This window comes from Chiloscyllium plagiosum, chromosome 45 (genome assembly GCF_004010195.1).
Source record: "Chiloscyllium plagiosum isolate BGI_BamShark_2017 chromosome 45, ASM401019v2, whole genome shotgun sequence".
In the NCBI taxonomy this organism is placed as follows: domain Eukaryota; kingdom Metazoa; phylum Chordata; class Chondrichthyes; order Orectolobiformes; family Hemiscylliidae; genus Chiloscyllium; species Chiloscyllium plagiosum.
Genome location: NC_057754.1, coordinates 3,469,634 through 3,491,965, shown reverse-complemented (window position 1 = coordinate 3,491,965; position 22,332 = coordinate 3,469,634). Strand labels below are relative to the sequence as shown.

Sequence of the window (22,332 nt, the reverse complement as noted above, 5' to 3'; positions counted from 1 at the left end):
AAAGACCAACAGAAGGCAAAAGAAAAAAAAATTAAATATGAGGGTAAATTAGCAAGTAATAAGATTAGCTAGTTTCTTTAGATATATAAATGGCAAAAGAGGACATTGGGTCCACTGGAAAATGAGAGTGGAGAGATACTAGTGGGGAAACAAGGAAACTGCTGAGGAACTCAATTACTTCACATCAGACTTCAGTGGAAAACATGATTAATATTTCAAAAATTCAACAGAGGGGGCAGAGCTGAAAGGCCTGAGGATGGATAAACCCCCCTGGACCAGGTGGACTACACCCCTAAAGTTCTAAGGGAGACAGCTGAAGAGAAAGCGGTGGCACATTAATGGTCATTCTTTCAGGAATCGCTAGAATCAGGGAATTCCAGAGAACTGGAAAATCACGAATGTGACACTCCAGCTTAAAAATGGAGCAAGACAAAGAGGGGAAAATTACAGACTGATTAACCAAATCTCAGTCATGGGCAAGATCCTGGAATCCATGGAAGTGTATGGTAAAATAGGGCACAGTCAGCACAGTTTCAGCAAGGGGAGGTCATGCCTGACTAATCTGCTCGAGTTCTTTGAGGAAGCAAGGAGCAGGTTTGACCAGAGTCAATGGATGTTATCTACTTGGACTGCAAGGCAGCCTGTGAGAAGGTGCTGCACAGGAGGCTACTGAGTAAGCTAATGGCCCCATTAGAGACCAGGTGCTAGCATGGATAGAAACTTGGCTGTCTGGAAGAAAACAGAGGGTGGGGATAAAAGAGTCCTTCTCAAGATGGCAGCCGGTGACAAGTGTGTTCTGCAAGGCTCAGTGTTGGGGCCACAACTTTTCACCTTTGGAGGATTGTGCACTGTTTTGGGCCCCATATCTCAGGATGGATGTATGGCTCTGGAACAGGTTCAGAGGAGGTTCACCAGAATGGTCCTTGAAATGAACTGCTTAACATACAAGAAAGATGGTGAGGACTCTGGGTCTGTACTCGATGGAGTTTAGAAGGTGGACAAGGGAGTCTCATTGAAACGGGAGAATACTGAACAGTCGACACAGTAGATACTGGGAAGGTGTTCCACTGGTAGGAGAGCTTAGGAGCTGAGTGCACAGCCTTAGAGTAAGGGAAGACCTTTTCGAACGAAGAGGAGAATCCACTTGAGCCTATGGTGAATCTATGGAATTCACTGCCATAGAAGGCTGGGGAGGCCAGGTCATTGACTATGTTTAGGATAGAGATAGATAGGTTGAATATCAACGGGATCAAAGGTTTGGGGAGAAAGCAGGACAATGGGGTTAGAAACTTATCAGGCACGATTGAACGGCAAGGCAGACTCAAGGGGCTGAATGGCTTAATTTCTGTTCCTGTGCCTTATTGCCTCAGTCTCCCTGCCCAGGCAGTAACAATCTCAAGAGAAGGGGCTGACTGTCAAGGACTGAGGAACAGAGGGCAATGAATGTCTGGAATCTTCTACCCTCCAGGGCAGTGGATGCTCCAATGTTGAATGGATTCAAGGCTGGGATCATTGCTGGCTTTGGCCTGGCTACGAATCGAGAGAGACAGGGAGCAGATGGGAAAATGGAGCAAGGCCCAGGTCAGTAACAACCAGAGGGTCGAAAGGCCGACACCTCCACCATGAAGGGCTCAAACAGATGTGATGCACACCATTGAAATCAGTGGGACGCCTCACCCCACCAATTTAGTTCCCTCCCCTCCAACCTCTTGGCAGATTGGGGTAGAGTCACAACTTTAAGACATTTGGATAAATCCATGAATGGGAAAGGGTTTGGAGGGATATGGGCCAGGAGCAGGCAGGTGGGGCGAGTTTAGTTAGGATTACCGTCAGGCCGAAGGATTCTGTGATTCCTTACCTTGGCCAGGCGTGCTCTCTTGATCAGGTCGTTGAGTTTTCTCAGCGCTGCATTCCTCGGTAGGCTCTGGATGTCCCTGAACAAGTCCTGCTCCTCTGCCTCAAACAGCTTGCGGTTCTCGGCGATGAGGAGGGGCTGGGACCAGAAGGAGCCGATGTAGACACGGATCACCTCGGGCGTGTTGATGATCTTGCCGAGTGACCACATGAGGGCACCGTAGACCCGCATCAGCTGCTGCGTGTGGATCTGGTCAGCTTTGTTGAGCACCACCCGGATCTTGTCCTCATGGTTCTTCATGGCCTTGATGACCTCCGAGAACTCGTCAGAGATGTCCAGTTTGTGGGCATCAAACAGCAGGATGATCCTGTCCACCCGCTCAGCAAACCATTCCAACACCGCCGCAAAGTCATAACCTGGAAGAGACCAGCAACGGGGAAGGGGGTCAGAACTTGGAGCTAACAGGAAGCTATTCAGCCCATCTGCACCAATTCTTTCAGGTCAGCTTTCAAAGTCCCCGATTCCAGTTTCTAAAACAGCGAGCTATCCGCCACAATCATGGTAGAGAATTCCAAACACTCACTCCCATCTGGAGACGACATTTCTTTGGATGTGAAGCAGAACGGCATCATAACAGAGATCCACTCACGTGGAAACATCTCGACAACCACCCGTCAAACCCCCTGCCTCCGAATCTTGAATGTTTCACCAAGGTCGGTTTACTAACCCATTTCAGTATCCTTAAGCCAGGGCTTGTCACATCAGGACAGTGGAGAACTGTCTATACTCAATGGAGTTAAGGAGAATGGAGGACGTGGGTGACCTCAAACGTACAGGATATCAGGGGGCCTGGATAGAGTGGATGTGGGGGTGACATCTCCACTAGGAGGGAGACCATGACCCTGAGGGGGCACAGCCTCAGTAATGGGTGACCCTTTAGTACAGAGATGTGGGAGTTTCTTCAGCCAGAGTAGTCAATCTGTGGGACTCATTGCCAGAGGCCTGTGGAGTCTGTTGTGGGGAAAATCACCAGTCTCCGAGTCAGAGTTCAATGGTGGAGTTTATTGTACAAGGAAATCCTGGAGCTCTGGGGAGAGAAAGGCACCAACAGCACAATGGTCAGCCGCAAGTCTTCTCTCGACCCAGAGCATGGCAAGATACGTCTATACGTTTTGAGATACACTAGGTCAGTGATGAAGTTGTCTCTAACAGTTTGTTGTAAACATTGCAGAATCGTTAATAGTTTCAGTGCAGTCAGTTCCAGCACAGCCTTTTGTTAATTTCAGCGCTGCCATTGCCAGTTTCAGTGTCTGCTGTGGAAATCCATTGCTGTGGTAATGGGCGCTAATCACTCTTCCTGAGAAGGACGATTACTGCAGCCCTGGCTATTAGCACTCTGTATTGAGTCTGTATCAAGCTGTTAGCATATCTATGAAAAGGTGTTGGCTGGACCCAGTCACTTTGGCAGGCAGTATACAGTACTCAGGTATTCTCTCCCCCCACCTGCCTTAAGCTAATCAGCTAGATTCAAGTGTGTTGTGCTGGCATCCTGATGGTCCTAGGCAGTATCTGCATTTGCTCTGCTGCCTCTCTCCATAATGTGGTCCGGTGGCCATCTTGTGTCTCAAGTGGCCAATTTATAGTTCAGCGGCCATTTTGTATGTCCATGTGCCTAGTGTCACCCTGTCCCATGCCAGCACCCACTTCAAGTACAAGTCATTGAGTGTATTTAGGACAGAAAGATGGATCCTTGAATAAGGGGGATCAAAGTTTACAGGATGACAGGAGAATGGAGTGGAGAAACATCTACCATGATCAAATGTTGGGCCAAATGGCTTAAATTTGCTCTTAAACCCTTCATCCCAGGGATCAGTACTTCAGTTAAATTCAGGGACCAAAATCACAGACAACCAACCCTCCTAGTCCAGTTATGACAGGATTGCACTCGTTTAACCCTCCAGTCCTGAGCAAGACAGGTCAAATTACCATCTATCTTCAATTATTGCTACACTGGCTCATGAAAGTTATTCTGGACAAGACCACCCAGATTCCTCCACACACTGCATGGTTGGGAGTCTCTCCCCCCTTTTAAATAATACTCTCTTTTGGTCCTCCCTACAAAGTGCGTGATCTCACTTTCCGACATGAAGTTCCACCAAAGTACGTGCCCACTCACTCAACCTCTCCTCACCAATTCCTTATATCACAAGCCCTCCCAGCAGCAAATCTAGATGCACCAATTCTTCAAACTCATAGGAACAGGAGGCCATTCAGCTGCTCAAGTTTAGCCATTGGGATCATGGCTGATCTGTGCTCCATCTTCATATACCTGCCTTTGGCCCACAACATTTACCCCTCAATTCAGAGAAAACAGGCCTAAATTGTGTAATCTCAACTTCACCCAAGCCCAGGTTTCATTTGCAAACCCATGTCGCGCTCTTTCCAAGGCCAATCTATCCTTCCCACAATGTAGTGCTCTCAGTACTCCAAGTGAGACTGAACCAGGGTTATACACAAGGATGAATAATAGAGACCCTAGGGACGAATCTTGTAGCACATTTTCAACCTAAAAATGCCCAATTAATGCCAATGTTGTGTTAATCCACACTAATACATGCACACAATACTGAATTTATCCTGTACAAAAATCTTTTATGTGATACCCTATCACTTCAAATTACTAGTCACCAAATCAACTGTGCTGGTTATATCCTCAAGGTTTAGCCAAAGACTCCTCTGGTCAAGGTACACCCCATGTAACCAGCAGAAACTGCTCACAGTCACTCAGCACCCATATCCCAGTGTGGTTAACAATTCAGTGAATGGGCCCCATCACAATCTGGCACTGTGCCCACTTGGCCAGGGCTCTGGTATTTCATTCCTCTGAATCGTCAGACGGATTCAACATGCAGCCAAAGGTCTCCCTTCCACATGAACCTGGCCAATTCTCCTAAAATCAGCTCCCTGGGTCTAACCGGTGGTGTTGGTAACTACATGTTACAGGATCCACTCGCAGACAAGCAAATCTGGGCAGGGGACTTCAAAATCACCTCACTGATACCCACCGCAGGCTACTGTGTAAAACAGGCACATTCTCCACATGGGTTTCCTCCGGGTGCTCTGGTTTCCTCCCACAGTCCAAAGATGTGCAGGTCAGGTGAACTGGCCGTGCTAAATTATCCGTAGTGTTAGGTGCATTCGTCAGGGGTAAAACATTGGGGAATGGGTCTGGGTGGGTTGTTCTTTGGAGGGTCAGTATGGACTTGTTGGGCCGAAGGGCCTGTTTCCACACTAGGGAATCTAATCCAGTAACGCTCATTACAGCCACAAACTCAGCCCTTTGTTAATGGCGATCACTGTGGTCATGTTGGAATCAGAGCTGTTTGCTCAGTGTACACTAGCAGTGATTGCAGGACAAATACTGGACCCCAGGTACCAAGGTAAACCCCTCGCCCTAACTTGGAAATATGGGTGTAAAAGGTTGTGCCAATTAGGCAGAGGGCCCTCTATTGCAAACTTCAAGTAAGCTTGAAGTTACCAAGCTTCAAGATACCAACAGCACAGTCTTGTATTAGACATCAGCCACAACTACTTGGTCTAAGCCTCAGGCAGATCTCATACCCAGCATAAACACAAAACCACAGGAAGACAAAACCAGCGAGAACATGTGATAAATAGCAGTTCTACACAGCAGCTGCTGCTCTGCCACCTTTCAAAGCTGGGCCGTTCTGCTAAACGAGCATGACAGACTGATCTGAGGGAATGGGTTTCAGCTACATACCACAATCATTTTAGAGCCTGAGCCAGGGTCCAGGCTGATACTGAAGGTGGTGGCAGGCAGAGCAGTAGGAATGCTAAAATACATTAGGGCACTGGAGTAGAACAGTTTACTCCTGGATCCCAGACAAACATTTATTCCCACAACATTTATTCAGATGGCCACAAGCAAAAGTACTGTGCTCGTGTCTTTTTCCAGGGTGGGATGTGGGCAGTAGATTTGTTGCTTGTTGCTGAAACTGATCTCACTAGGGTCATTCCAGAGGGAGTTAACTCTGCTAAGCGGGTCTGCTGACTCAGACCAAGGGATTTGCTTTCCTACAGAATCAGGGGGATCTTTAGACAATTGGCCTGAGGTTAGGTCAACCAGATTGTTACTGAACTCAGATTTTTCCATCAGCCACAATAGCATTTAAACATCAGAACATGGGTGAGGGCCTCTGGATTAGTTGCCCAGTTACACTCATGAAGCCTTGCTCCTGTCACCTGCTGTTACAGCATCCGTTTTAGAGTCACCGCAAGAAACAGAAGTGGAGGTCTGTGCATTTCCCAGTCAGAGTCCACAGCGCTGCACACCCACTCCCAAATCACTTTAGCCTTTTCCAGACACCAAGTTAATTCAGCAACCACCTCCTCAAAAACACCAATTTTTCTGATAACAGGGTGCAAAGTCCAGGCACAGCAAACTTGGCTGACCTGCACTTGGTAAATTGCTGAATTCATTGAAACTAGAGGTTGTAACAGTGCGAAACAAAGAACAGAAAAGGTGATTTAAATAGACTACAGAACAATGTGATATCAAACAAAGCACTGAAAGAAATGAGATCAGGGAACCCTTGTGGAAAAGAAAAAAGCAGATAATGCTGAAAAAGCTCAGCTGGTCTAGCAGATGTTTCTGACCCACAACATCCACAGCTCTTGAGGTTTTTAGTTAAAGTCTGATCGAACTTTTCCAAACTGAAAGGGAATGGAAATTTGTGTTTTAAAATGTTGAGACAGGGTGAGTAACAGCAAGCAAACAGTTGGCAGGAGTGCCCAGAGCCAAAGGCAGGGGTTGCTAAGAGGTGAAGGAGCGGTTGGGAGGTCAAATGGGTGTTAAGTGCAGAAGGGAGACGATGTCCACTCTGCTCAGAGCAAGGTCAACAACACATGGTTATATAAGCAAATGGAAACAAACGGGAGAAGGCAAGCCAGGGCAGAGCTAGCTTAGTTAATGGTAGAGCCATGAGAGAGAGAGCTGGTGTTCCTTGAAAGTGGAGTCACAGGTCGACAGGGGGAGAAAGTGGCATTTGACATGCTGACCTTTTTGGGCCATGCATTCAGTGCAGGAGTTTGCAGTTATGAAGGCATACTGTACGGTTACTTTGAAAGCTAGCAAGGACTTAGAAGCAGACAGTACTGGAAAATTTAAAATGTAACATTTGGTCAAACAGCTAGATCAGCTGGGTTGCCTGGAGACAAAAATTTGAATTCAGACAGTTTAAATTAGGCTCCAAATACCAAACTCCAATCAGGTTTGAATTTAGTATTTGGACAATATTGATACCAATGAAATGACTGATGCTTTGGGGTATAAAACTGAAAAAAATTGAACAGGTGGGCAAGAACTGCCAAAGGACCAACAAATGTAGCAAGGTACCTGTCTAGAGAAGGAGTTTGCACACAAAACATTGACACCGACGCAGAGAGCAAATCTACAGAGAAAGATAGAGGAACCGAGAGCTGGTAGGTTTTGAAATTTGAATTTGTCAATCTCCGGGATTTTATCAGACTACCACTGTAGAAGGGAAAGTAAAAGATAGGGGAGGGGAAGGAGTTGTTTACACTTGTTGTTAGTTAATTATTCTGTGATACTTAAGGAATAAAGTTGTTAATTTTCACTTCAAATAGTTCTTGGGCTCGAATGTTCACAGATTACTGCACGGGATAAATCTTGTTTCTGGTTTAAATTAAGCAGAGGGTTTATCCTGTGTTGTAACAACATGTTGCAGCTGTACATGACATTAGTGAGACCACTTTCAGGAATACTGCATTCTGATCACCCTTCTATAGGAAGGATTTTGTTAAAATGGAGGGTGCGCAGGAAAGACTAAGGGTGTTCCTGGACTGCAGGATTTGAGCTATATAGGGACAGACTGAACAGATTGGGGCTGTCAGAGGCTGAGAGATGACCTTACAGAGGTTTATAAAATCACAAGGAGCATGGATAGGGTGAATAGCCAAGGTCTTTGCTCCCAGGGTGGGGGGTCCAGAACTAAGGGGCAACCTTTTCAAGGGAGAGGGTGGTGCGTGAATGGAATAAGCTGCCAGAGGAAGTGGCACAATTATAACATTTCAAAGGCATCTGGATGGATGTGAGACTAAGAAGAGTTTAAGAGGGATATGGGCCAAAAGCTGGCAAGTGGAGAGATTAGATTGGGGTGTCTGATCAGCACAGAAGAGTTGGATCAAAGGGTCTGCTTCATGCTGCACATCTGACTAATTACTTAGAAACTTGGAGATGCAACTGGGAGTATTGTGAAGATTTTTTCTTTCCTTACATGAGGGAAGTTAGTGCAGAGATGCAAAGGACAGTATGACAACAAGAATGGTGGTTTAAGGGGAAATGGAACCCAAGTAGGAAGCCTTGTTTGGAGAGTCAGTGTGAAATTCTCTTCCACCATGCACAGGGAGGCTTGACTGTCAGATTCTTGATCTCCATTAACGATATAAAGCAGTCAGTCAGAGATATTATCACATCAGCCATGACCTTCGGACAACACAGGGCAGGCTGAGCGGACCAACTCTCAGCTCCGGGGAGGAAGGCCAAGACTGCAGGATTGTTTTAAAACGAAGGTGGGCAAGGGGTGATTTCACCAAGGTGCTCAAGAACCTGGAAGGGGAAAAACAAACAAAAAAGGGAAAATATCAACGTGCTCTGGAGCCAGATTGATTGGAAGTCCACTAACTGGGAAAAGTAGTAATTTGCTAGAGATTCAAATACTGACAGGTCAGTGCAGACAGATTCCACAGGAATTTCTAAAAGGGAAGCTGGTAAGTGGCTGGAGAGAGAAGATGTACAGAGAAGACAGCACATGACTTCTGGGACGATAGGATTATGATTGGATAGTTTTCTTTGTGGGCATGACTGAAAACAAATCAGTGGTGTTGTCCATTTGTTGGTCTCAGGTAAACTACTGGGGTATGAGCAGCAGAGAACAAATCAACGTGAACGCCACACTGACCTGCAATAAAGGAGAGATAGGAATGGTAGACCCCTCTACAAAAGGCAAGGCTGCAATCGTTTCTTTGTAACTGTCCTGGGACAGGCTCAGCTGTACAGGCCGTTCCCCCTGCATTGCCAGTGACTGACGACGTGCAAGAGTTGTGAAATATTGCCCAATTGGGTGGTTACACCACCTCCCTTCTGCGTTAGGGACCTGTAATGAGCAACAGATCGGCCTGCAAGCCAGGCCCCACATTCTCTGGCAGCCTCTTTTAGGAAGTTAGTGAGCCTGGAGGACACTGTCCTGCCTCTGGGACAGAGTAGCAGTGAGCACACTTAACTATACCAACTAAGCCGGAGATAAAGAAATCCCCAGTGACTTGCAATAGATGTACAACACATTCACAGTTCAATCATGTGGGATTTGCAAGTACACCTATCAATATCAACACTACCAGACTTGGTACAGAACGGATATTGACATTCAAAAGCAACTCTAGGTACGACAGTAGATTACAGGGCACAGACTGTTCTTTGAACCTGTACCTTACATCCCATAGCCACACCCCAGAACAGAAAATCAGTTTCCTCAAGTCTGAGCCACTTGATAAGCAGCAGGTAGCCAGAATTAGGCCGGACATTTCTTCTGTCTATCTCAAAACATAATCCTCAATCCTTTAAGACAAAGATCTTCCTGTCATAAATATTCAGTAAGCACATCTGCACACGCACACAGAGAGAGAGAGAGAAACAGTTGACGATTTGAGTCAGACTGGGCGAGCAATGTTCATTAGGTAAAAACAATGACTGCAGATGCTGGAAACCAGATTCTGGATCAGTGGTGCTGGAAGAGCACAGCAGTTCAGGCAGCATCCGAGGACAGGCAAAATCAAATGTTAATTGTCTCTTGCTGGGCTGCTAATAGTATAGGAGCAGAAACAGAGGGAAGCTCAAGGTGCCAGAACTGTAGGTTTAAGGAAGGGGGTGGGGGAAGAGGGAACAAGGAGCCCAAGGTGGTCACAGAGGGAGCAGCAGAGGGCTGGAATAGGTCAGTCAGGGGAGATTGGTAAACAGGAGAGACTAGGAAATCAGAGGTGCACGAGCAAGACAGGCAAACCTGTGAAGGGGCAAGACCATGAGGTGGTTCTCTTGGACAGAGTGGAAGTGGGAGGGGAATAAATCAGCATATACATTTCCCTTTCCCAGAGAGATTCCAGCAACAGGCCAACAAATCCAATGGAATGCAAGCCTTTATGGAGCTGGTGAGCTGCTCGGAGCAGCACTTTAGTGTTGAACGTCTTGTGCTGTTCACAGAAAATGCTGGACTGTCACTGTGACCACTTACTTAGCCTGGGTCTGTAAACATGAGGGCTTTCAGAAAGTGCTCAGTGGGCTGGAAAACAAAGCAAGCTGGGCACAGAGCCAGCCGTTTAAACAGAGGCCGACACCCAACCGTATCAAACGCAGTCTCTGGAACATGCCAGGTCTGCCGGATCGGCAATTGCAGAAATCAACTGACCGGTGGGAAAACTGCCAATCACTGCTGTCAGGGAGCCCGCTTGCAAATGCACATCCTGACTGGAGTTTGCGGTGGTGGGGGAACGGATTTAAAAACCCAGTCCCTGCTAAAAAGGAATCAGTGTTTACACACTGCTGAGCATGAGCTGCCATCTGTGCACGTTCTGGACAAACACTCGGCTGAGAGGCAGATCCCATTTGGGTATGCTCTCCACTGCAGGATGGGGATTTCTCAAATGGTGGAAAGCACCTTCCTTGAATGGCTATGAATAAAGGGGAAAGCCCAGCATTGCAAATCGTTCATCTCAGAGCTGTGGCAAAGAACTGCTTATCTCACCACCCCCTTCCACACAGTTAGCATCACAATACTGCATGAAGACGACAGCAGCCAATTCACACCAAGTTCGCAAGGTTACATCAACAAGCAGTGGATTGGCTCATGAGTTATAACTGAGGGGTACATATGGGCCTGGACAGGGGAATTTCACAGTATTGGCATTGCTCTCAGCTCGGACACAGAGCTGACACAAGCAGGGATTGTTTTCTTCGAATGGGACAGGACTCAACCTCCCACTTCTGGAGCAAAACCGCACTGTCCACATACATCAGGACACAAAGCTCAACCCTCCTGTATCTCCGTACAGTACCTTCCACACTGTCCACTTTAACAGAGAGCAGACATTAGTCAGTAATCTGAAGGCAGTAGAGGCAATGAGTGCTTGATAGTCGTTACAAGTATCCCCTTTAACACCAATTCTTGTGTTGCCTTTGCATTAGACACTTATCCCATATGACCTGCCCTCACCAGTACTGTTCCCCACAGCATTTAGGGACAGACCCATCCCCCCAGCAGTGTCTGTCCTAGCATTACTCAGGGACAGACCCGTTCCCTCCCCTAGCAGTGTCTGCCCCAGTGTTACTCAGGGACAGACCCGCCCAGCAGCAGTGTCTGTCCCAGCGTTACTCAGGGACAGACCCGCCCAGCAGCAGTGTCTGTCCTAGCATTACTCAGGGACAGATCCGACCTGTTTCTCCACTCACCCCCCCCCACCCCCCCCCCCCCACCTCCCCAATATCACTAGTCTATTTCCCAGTGATATGCAGTGACCCCCAAGACTGGCAGCTAGTCGACTTCTCATCAAGTGTCAGCATTACTACAAGGACTGGCACCGAATAGGGAGGTTACAGACAATGCCTACCCTGAGTGCCCACTATAACAATGCCTGTACAAATCTCCCCCTACACAGGGCACAAGAGAACTGACTCAACGGCCAAGCCTTTGAGGCCAGTATCCTTGACATTCACACATCACTGTGCCCACTGACTGTGAATGCTTCAGTAAGTGTATATTCTGCTCCAATTCCTCCAAGGGCACTGGGTGTTCATCTCCCTATAACCTCCCCAGATCCGACAGGCGCAGATAATTCCACATCTACCCCAAGTAGAAAGAAGATAGACACCATGACACGGAAATCTGTAATGACTGACACTGGGGAAACTCTGCTGGTCTGGTGACATCTGTGCGGGGAGAGAGAGAGGAGCATTAATGTAGCAAGTTTGGTATGACTTCAAGAACTTCAGTTCTGAAGAATCATTCCAGACACTATGTCAACTCTCCTACTCTCTCCACAGAGAAAGACCTGTTGGATGTCTCTAGCATTCTGCGTTGGCCTCTGATTTACCCAAGCATTAGCACCTTGATCTTACTCGGATGATTCAGAACCCAGATTATCAACGCTGCCCTGCACACCATGCCATTGGAGAAGTTAGAGCTTACATTGAAATACGCAAATCTGAGAGACACCCCTTGCAGCCAAGGCCACACCCCGACTGGGAACAGTGATCGCTGCTGATCCCCTCTCTACCCTGTAGATTTAGGGGTGGAATGCAGGGCCCAGTGGGAAGGATAAGGGAGGAATGGGGGTACATGTATGGAACATGCCCCTGTTCCCTCACATCAGGGTTAATCTCATCAGCACTCTGGCCAGAGAGCGCAGGCCACGCTTCCTGATGTCAAGTTTATGCAGACTCAGTTTCCAGTCCCTTTGGGCCAAAAACAAAGCTTTTGCAAACAAAACACTACAAACAATGGCAGCCCTGTGAGACAGCAACACCATTCCTCACTGGGAAGTTCAGTGACAGGCACACTCCACCATCACACGACAATAGGCTCCTTCATGGGGACAGTCTGTATCCCTAACCCCTTCCCATCATCCATAGCCCCTCCCCAAAGCCAACAGCACAGGTTGAGACCACTGTCACAGAACATGAACAGCTGAGCTTTCAGATAGAGATTCACCCCCTGTAGGGAGACGGGGGAGAGGGGGTGCGATACTACTGGAGCTGCTGCCTGTGAAATTAAACACTAGACTGTGCCAGGAACAAAGGAAACTTTGTTGAAAAGGTGCAGAGGTGCCCACCAGCATCTGCGGCTACTTTCTGGCCCTCAATTGACATCATAAAATCTGGCCATACCATATTGCTGTCATTGGGAGCTAGCTGTGGGCAAATTGAGCATCACTGTCACCTACATTACAACAGCCAGGGCACATCAAAAGTGCTTCTGAGAGTGAGGCAGCATTTGTGAAAAGCCAGTTTTCCTGCAATCAGACATGTGACAAGCGAATTAAAAGATCAGAAATAGCGTCAGAAGATACAATGTGGCACCCCAGCAAGATATTGGAACAGGAGGAAAGAAGAGGCTCTGTTAAAGGAAAGATTTAGACAGGAGGAATTTGTAGACAAAGTTTCAAAACTGGGACACACATGGAAGCAGAGGTGAAGCAGTGGGATGTGCATTGTTGGAGGGAGACACAGACACCACGCAGAGATTTGAAAAGCTACATGCGTATCGTTAAATGAAATGAAGGTGCGGTTAACACATTTCAGCAGAGAGGGGAGAGACAAGAGAAAAAGGCAATTAAATGTCACGGAAAAAGGGAACTAGGCAGCAGAAAGGATGAAGCTGTAACACTTTGTGCAGCCTGACCAGCTGAGATCACCGAAGCCAAAAGCCCCAAACTTTCTGAATGGGGACTGTTGGCACCTGGCGCACTAAGAACAGAAAGAGACAACTAGTTTCTCAAAACACAGTAAGGGACAAAACAGGAGCAACTTCAATTCCTACTGATTAAACTTCATTAATCTGGTATAAAATACTATTCTCCGATCATTAAGCTGTTAGATTGCCTGAGAAATACCCCATTCAATGCGCTACTTATTCACCAACCTAGAGGTGAATTAATGGACAGTGTGCAGGAAAACCCAAGCACAAATTAAAATGATAAAGTGCTTCTGTACCTCAGACCTGTACAGGATTCCATCAAGTCAGAACTGGGTCAAAATGCCAATGGAAAGCAGCACCCCCACTCAAAAAAAATCCTCCTGAGCTGTGATGCAAAGAGAATTCCCCAAAGATTCCTGCTCTTGCCACCCATGGGCTTTTATAACATCAGGAAGGAAGGCTGGATTAGATACAAGAGGGCTGTAGCAGTCTGGTGTTCGCACCACAGGAACAGGTGGACAGGATACTCTCTACGGCCAGCTAGTTCTGGGCAAGTGAAACCGGTCGCTGTGCTCAATTCACAGCTTCCCCCCACCTTCCCGACACCCACAGGCAGCTTCCTGGAAACCAGAGAGTCTGAGAAGCCCTGCAATGGCTCAGCCAAGAATGGAGGGGTGTTTTTTTGATGAAGGGTCCCAGATAATTGCCATTGAGTGCCATGATCACACCTCACCACGACGTCCAGCACCCACGACATCTGACAGTGGCAAACACAACAAAACATAAGCAAAGCCAGCATAAAAAGCCAACAAGGGAAAGAGAAAGTTACTGAGATAAGGGGAATATAGACAGAAGTCTAACTCGGGAGTATGGCAGCAGACTGATATGCACAAACAAAGAGCAGCTTAGTTACTGTGACCAAACTTGAATCACTTCAGTTCTTATCAAAGCCTGCCTTGTTTCCTCCTTACTCGCTAATTACTGACTGAAGGGGAAACTCCAGATTTCCATCAACGCTCACTTCACAACAGGGTAGGTTCAGAGTCTCGATAGCTCTTCGCCACTTGAACACAAGAGAAACCACTGGGCGATTCTTCACACCCCAACTGGATAGAGTGTAAGAAAACAGTGACACCACCCCCATCACCCCCAGATTGATTTTTAACAACTTCACAGGCGGGTTGGATGAAGATGTGTGTATCTGGACAGTCAGGTAGCTACAGCCTGGGGTTATAGCAGCTGTACAAGCACACTTGAACACAGTACTGTAGGAGAGCTGCACTGGCAGAGATGGCCACAGTCAGGAAACACTACTACAACACCCCCCTCCCCCCGCTTATATATGATAGGTGGATGGAGGTGGGGGGTAATGGTGGTAGGGCAGAGAGGAGGGGGGAGCAGACAGGTTGGAAGGAAGATGGGCAGGTAGGACAGGTCATGAGGGCAATGCCAAGTTGGAAGTTTAGACCTGTGATAAGGTAGGGGGTGGGAGAACGAGAGAACTGGTGAAATCGAACATTGCCTCAGGACCCTCCAAACACAAGATCAGCGGATTAGGTGTACTTCCTCCAGATGTTGGGTGGTTAGGGTTTGGTGGTGGAGGTTGAGGTTGCATGCTCTTGGCCAAGCGGGGGGAGGGATGGGGGAGGTAAAGTGACGAGGCACAGGGCAGTGGGGTTGATTGGTGGGGCTGTCCCAGAGATGTTCTCTGGGATGTTTAGTGGTGAGGCCATGATGCACGCAGGCAGGCAGATCAGAACAAGGGCCAGTATGTCAGTGTTGAAGCACACTATCCCAAGGCTGCTTTCACCAGACACAAAGTCACGACCTAAACAACAAGTCTCACTCAGTACAGCCTCAAGGCCAAAGACAGTTCACATTGTGCAGCTAGAACTTGGGTCTTGGAAGCAATCTGATGGGAACGCAACACTGAGCAGCAAAATAACCAAGGCAAAAAGTCAGTCAAACAGTAAATGAAGGGGCCAGTTGTCACCTTATCACTCCACCACAGCGAGACAGCAAGTTCACAGCACAGGCAGTCCATCCATTAGTGACTGCACAAGCCGGCTTATGTGTTCTCTCTGCACTAAGGGACTCAAGGGCAAACTCTTCACCCAGTGGTGTGTGGGGCATAAGCTGCCAGAGGAAGTGGAGGAGACTGGTACAATTAGTATTTAAAAAGGCATCTGGATCAGTGTATGAATAGGAAAGAATTAGTGGGACTAGATTAAGTTAGGATATCTGGTCAGCATGGACAAGTTGGACTGAAGGGCCTGCTTCTACACTGAAGAATGACTCACTGCTCTGCAGAAACAAGACCATTTCAGGCCATTATTTGAAGATTAGGGGCGGGGCAGCCCGAGACACTCAGCTGGGAGAGCGTGTCCCTCTGCGATTGAATCTCAGCACGACCCTGCAGTACTACCAGAGTATAGAGGGGACTCGAGCAACCTGAATGTACAAACGCCAACCTCACACTGGGTTCTGAAACAGAGCAATGATTGCAGAATGATCACTAGCGACAAGACTAACTGATTAGTCAGGCAAGGTGGATAATTACAACCAACTCTAAAGCACCAGTCTGAGAAACTCTCCGGCAAACAATTTAAGTGTTTTTCTTAAACATACCAAAAAAAGCTGGGCAGCTCATTTCTGCCCAGCAACATCTCACCCAACTGGAGTGTATTCGACAACCAACCCTTGTGAGCAGCAGGATAAATTGAGAACCCATGACTGTTGGAGGTGCCTGATTAATGTAACAAAAAGCCCCAACTACTCCCTATTCAACAGGATTTAAGAACATGAGGGTTTTCCTCTGAGCCCACATTAAAGCGGTGGTGTGGGCCACCAGCTCCTCTCCCCATTATAGAGCCACATTGGCAGTGCCCTTACCTCGGCTGATCCGCTGCTTCTCTCCAGACAGGATGCCAGGAGTATCAATGATGCTAATACTCTCCAGGACTGGGTTTGGCAGCTGTGCACAGTTAAATCTGAGCAGGGAAACAACAAAAAAAGATAGAAGTCAGAACCATGGAAATGCTGATAATCTTATCAAATACTGTACACTACATTCACTCCAGGACTAGACTCCACTGTTTATTACAGGTCATCAGCTGAGGAACCAGCCCCCTCCCAGCTCCAGCTATTTCAGGACCAAAGCAAGCTGACAGGCGGGGCCACACCCCATCCCGAGTCCAAACCAAGTGGTAACAGTGGCCGACGCTCAGACCTGAAACAGCCAGCTGAAGTGATTAACACACCAATAACGTGGTTGGGATTGCCACCTCACATTAACTAGCGCGAGAACAGGAGCTAAACACATCATGGCCTAGGAGAGAGGTTAGCCCAAGCAAGGGTCACTCGACCCAAGGCACTAACATTTCTCTCCACTGATGCAACCAGACCTGAGCTTTTCCAGCAATTTCTGATTTTGGCAACTATTGCTAGCACATGTACACAGCCCTGCAAGGTCATCCTTATCTCAACAGCCTGCATTTATATAGCACCTTCAATGAAATTCAGCAAGCCAACTGGCTTCAGAGTAACAAACTAAAAAGCACGTTGAAACACTACAGACAGGTGATCGAAAGCTCAATCTAATAGGTCTGTTTCAGGAACATCGTAACAGCAGAGTTTAGGGACTCCGAGCCCAGCCCCAGGTAGTTAAGGCATGCTTACTCAAGGTCAGAACTGGAACGGTGCTAAGATTGTGGACTGGCAAAGGGGAGGGGATAGGACCCTCAAGGGACCATGGTTGAGATTTTCACATGGAGGACTGACCAGCAGGCATTGAGGGAGGGTACTGTCAAGAGAAAGGGAAGGGGATGGGAGTGGGAAAGTAAGGCAGACCAGTGCCATAATTTTCCACTTGCTGCACCAAGTCCCTTCATCAATCAGCGTTGCCTCCCCATTTACTATCTCTTCAAATCTAACAGTACAATGGATAGCCAGCACTTCAGCGGAGAAACAGCCCCAGGGTGGAGTGCCGACTCAAACAGCCACGTTTCCACAACAGCCACAAATCTGTTCACGTTGCCAAGCTAATATATGGAAAAAAACAGCTGCATTCCAGGGGATCAGAGATGGAAAACATTTCCAGCAAGTGGCAAGCTGCCTGTTTCTGAGCAGTTCACAGGATCAGGTCCCTCCACGGGATTACACCCCGGCTCGGGAGCTTTCAAGCTAATTACCTCCAGATCTTGATAACATGCCCGCATTCCCCGACTTCAAACAGCGACAGGGGCAGTGAGTCCCTCACCGTGATTTAAACCAATCATTGGTTCTGGATGGTGACCCCCACAGGGCTACAGCTCTCAACCAGGTCAGGAGCTGGTCAAAGGGTGGAGAGCCAGGCAGAGAGAGAGAGAGCACGCACTGATCAGATGGTATCCACAATTCCATTGGGCTGATCCCTTTCCAAACTCTCCTCCCAACCCCCCCCCCGAATAATGAAAACAGTTGGCAAATCTTTGTTGAACCCTAGGTGAGCTTCAGGACAACAGTTCCAGGCTTTTACCACTATCTGGTTCACATCACCCTCCCATTGTGATTTTTTTTTATATACACACCCTTTTGTTCTGGGCTTGCTCCACACCAGGAAATACTTTGACACTATCAAGTTCACAAATTGTCCTGAGTACCTTGATTAGATCGCTCCTTTAAGGCCCACTTCACAGGGAATGCCACAAGGGCATGCAACCTGCCCTCGACAATTAATCTTTTAAAAATGAGCGAAACAAACAGTTGATTTCTGAGACCAACAGCTCCCTCCAGCCCACTAGCCCATCGTTAGTGATAAAGTGAGTACTGCAGATGTTGGAGATTAGAGTCAAGATGATAGTGCTGGAAAAACAGAGGTCAGGCAACATCTGAGGAGCAGGGAGATCGACATTTCAGGCAAAAGCCCTTGATTCTTTAGTGACAACCATCAATATGATTACTCTACAGGATCACAGCCCTGGATCTCTGCACTGGTATCATGTAGCCCCCTTCCCCCTACAGAATTCAATCCCCCCCACCCACCCCCCAACTTGTCAAATTCACTTGAGCTGTGTCAGTACCCAAAGAGCCAGAGACATTTCAGCCATGGAGTTTTTTGGGCAGGATGGGGGAGGGAGAGAAAAAGAAAGTTGGGGTAAGTTACGTCATCATTGCTGACAAAGGTCAGTCACCTCAGCTCTGAACCCTTTCACTTTCAGTCTTAGTTTAGCTTGGGAACGTGGTCAGCACAGACTGGTTGGACCATAGCGCCCCGTTTCGGCTGTACTTCTCTAACAGGAATACTTTCTCCCCAGCCATTAGGGCCCCACAATCAAATCTCCTGAGGAGTGGGAGCACACCTCCCTTCCTGGCACAAGCAGCTATCAAAAACACAGCCCCACCCCGATTTTAAAAAGACAGGGGAATAAAAGACACTGTACAAGAGGCAGCAGAGTCCTGATTCATTGACAGACCATGAGGGGCTCGAGAAGCAGCATCCAGCTGGTACATTCCACTGTGTGGATGTCACTGAATTCTCATCATGCCTCGGAGATTCCCGGAGGAAAACCTCCGGAGAATCATGCTGATGATTAGTCAGCACCAGTTCAGTGGATGAAATCCCCAAGGCAGGGTTTTTCCCCCAGGTAGGAGGTGGAATTCCTGGATGCTGTACACACTGCTTCCAGCATCTTCCCATACAGACAGGACTCGTGTTTCCAAGTCAGACAAGACCCAGCAGCCAGCCACCCACACCCCACCACCAATCCAAGAAAATTCCACAGCCCTATGCTTCATAGGCAGAGGGTACGTCACACCCTGGGCCCAGAGCAGCACCGTAATGGAGACACCAAGGGAACTTGCCTCTTGGTAGGTGCCGTAGTTCAGGAAGGAATCTTGCTCATAGTTTACATTACACATCCTCCTTCACAGCTTGCTACTATTCAAGCGGTATTAAAGTAAATCCCTGCTGATTCATCATTGGCCTAACAGTGACAACTGTGCAATTCACACTGGCTACTCAGCGAGGTATGGTTCACTTCCATTGCACTGCTCACATGGGAACACCTGACACACAGGCCAGCCGCTGCCAGGATATGCAACACCAACAACCAAGGCCTTGTTACTGCCCACATGGCAGTCTAACAGAGCTGACCCTGATGGAAGTACAAGGAGAAACCTCTCCAGCCAGCACAGATGGTTGTGGTTAGTGACGTTTAAATGCAACACTCCCAGTGACAAGCCATCCGTGCTCAAAGATCAGACAACATCCGATCAGTGGCAAGTCACGTTCACCCCACAGAAGTGGCGGACAGTGGGCATCACCAACAAAAGATAACCCAACCACTGCCCCTCGACAGTGACTCTGCCCTTACTGAATCTCCCACCACCAATATCCTGGGTGTCTATTCACCAGAAACGGAACTGGTTTGCTAAAACACTGACAAGATCAGCTCCGAGATTGGGAACCCTACAATAACTGACACAAGGACACAACAGTCTAGTGCTATTATGACTGGATTGTCAATCCAGACATGTCCTGCAGATCTCAGATCATATCCAATCATTGTAGATGGTGGAATCTGAATTCACTAAAAACCTGGAATTAAGAATCTAATGATGACCATGAATCCATTGTCGATTATCTGGTTCACTAATCTCAAGGGAAGGAAGCTACCATCCTTACCTGGTCTAGTCTGCAACTCGAGCCACAGCAACGTGGGTGACTTTAGTGAACTTGTGATGGGCATTAAATGCTAGGCTAGCCAGTGACACCCTGACCCCATGAATGAATCACTTCCTGACTCCCCTAACTACAAGGCACATGTCAAAGTGACAGAACATTTGCCTTCTAAAAACACATGCAGCTTGATCCTAACCCGGACAAAAGCTGTCTGCTTGCCTGGCATCACCAACATGCTGACCACACCATTGACACAGCTAGCAGTCATACAACACTGGTCACATGGGGATAGGCAATACCCCTCCACCCCCCCCAACCCTAGCTAGTGACACCCATCCTGTAAATAAATAAATACCAAAATTGCTCTGTTATCACAGGGCACCGCTCACTTATCTTTTCACTTCCCCACATCCTGCTCAAAACCAAACTGTTGGCAATGTGCCAGCTCTGGACTGTAACAAGGCAGTGCTGAGACAAGGCAACTTCATGCACAGCACCCTGACCCCACAGTGCCCAACAAGGGGGCAGTGTAGACAGAAAGGACGGAGGGCACTGACTCCTCCAGTGTCTGCACACACTGCCATGTCTGAACTGAAGAAATGCAACCGTTTGTGACCAAATTCTGAGAATTTATTAGACTGATGCCAGCAACAGATTGCGTGCCCCAAGGTGGTGGCGCTGAAATTGAGGTGCACATCCACTTACATTATGACTAAGAGGCCATTCAATTGAAACAGGCAAGTTCATGCTGGGATCTTGACTGGATTGAGACACTATGTAAGCGTGGGAAGAATTAGGGGGTCACTCTTTCAAAACAAGGGGTCAGCTATTTAAAGGACAGACGAAAAATATTTCACTGAGCATGGCAAGCTTTGGAACGCTTCCTGGGAAGTGCAGAAGTACAAGTAAAGGCCGAAACAGAGAAAGCCTCAACAAACAACGGGGTGGGAAATGACTGGCTGGGGCAGACGTGGAAGCAATCAGAACTGTCCTCAGTGTTCGGCACATTGGATTTGACCGTTCTCCTAACCAGAATTAAAACAAATGTCCACTCAATCAAACCCCCTGGGGCTGACTCACGCTAATTTTAAAAAAACAGCAACCACCAGGTCAAACCAGCCCCCACCTCCCCCAGCTGTAGCAACGCCAGGCCAGTTAGAGAGTAGGGTGGAGGGTCCAGCTGACATTTCATGTAGAGGCAGGGAGAAAACACAAGCTTGCAACACAGGCAACTTCTGACCCTAGAGCGCACTCAATCCTGATAGACATTAGGAGTCTCAGCTGCTTCCTCCAGAGTCACAAAAGTGACAGGAAGTGAGGGAGGGACCCAGTTACTCCCCAGGTACCAAGAACGAACAGAATCTATGGGAGGCTGAAGGGTTATTAGGAGTACATCTGGAAAGAGACAGACATTAAAGCTGTTCCCTGGGACACACTACACCAGAGTGCCATCCTGCTTCCCACAAAACACTCCGACATAGTTGGTTTTACCTACATTGTTATTCCAGACCCTGGAGGGAAAGAATGATCGCCCATGTGCACTGGGACATGAGTTCTCAGTCTTCTCTCTGGAACAGCAGTTTCTCAAATAATTATATAGTCATATGACAAGAGGAACATCCAGATAAGGCAACATACAAATTGATTGGGTGACCATTACAATCAGCGAGTGTCAATAGCAAAGATTAAGCCATCTGCTGTTACACAATTCGTGTTCTTAACCTTAGCTGGCTTCACATTGAACACCTTTTACCTTGTTAAACTGACCCTACATACTGAATGCTTCCAACATTGTGAAATGGCTCTACGTAATGACTGTTTCCACCTTGTTAACTGATTACCCTTGCCTCCAGCACCCAATTGTTAACTGTAGGTTCTTATCAGAGTCATGCTCAGCTGAACCTCTTGTTTCACAAAACTCAACTTAAATTTTCCCTGCCTGCTTATATCCAATACACATGCACAGCAACACCATCACCCCGGCGATAGAGACTTTTCAGCTTACCCAAAACTTGTCAGGCTCCCAAGGTAAAGAGTTGACCTCTACCAACTGTTAGAGACCGACATTTCAAGGTTCAGGCTACATGCGAAGGGATGCACAAACTCAGGGCAACTGCTGCCCCACTTTCCTCAATGCACGTAAATATAGTCTCGTATGGTTAAGAGATGCCTTTGGTTTATTGGGAGAGCACAATCTTAAATGTTTGTTTACTTGGTATGCCACTGTACAGAACCAAGCTGCATTTGCGACAATGTATATATACACACAGGTTTGTAATGAATAAAGCACATTTTTGAAATAAAATGGGGAG

The 22,332-nt window shown here is 47.6% G+C and overlaps 1 protein-coding gene across 1 annotated transcript in view; it reads right to left on the bottom strand.

Moving 5' to 3' along the window:
* Window positions 1-22,332, bottom strand: part of LOC122543832 (EH domain-containing protein 1) — a 36,740-nt gene that overhangs the window by 12,718 nt on the left and 1,690 nt on the right. Inside the window, exons 2-3 of the mRNA XM_043682645.1 lie at window positions 16,252-16,349; window positions 1,859-2,271 (exon numbers count right to left, since the gene is read on the bottom strand). Of these exons, the coding sequence (XP_043538580.1) occupies window positions 1,859-2,271; window positions 16,252-16,349 (511 nt within the window). The remainder of the gene's footprint in view (window positions 1-1,858; window positions 2,272-16,251; window positions 16,350-22,332) is intronic.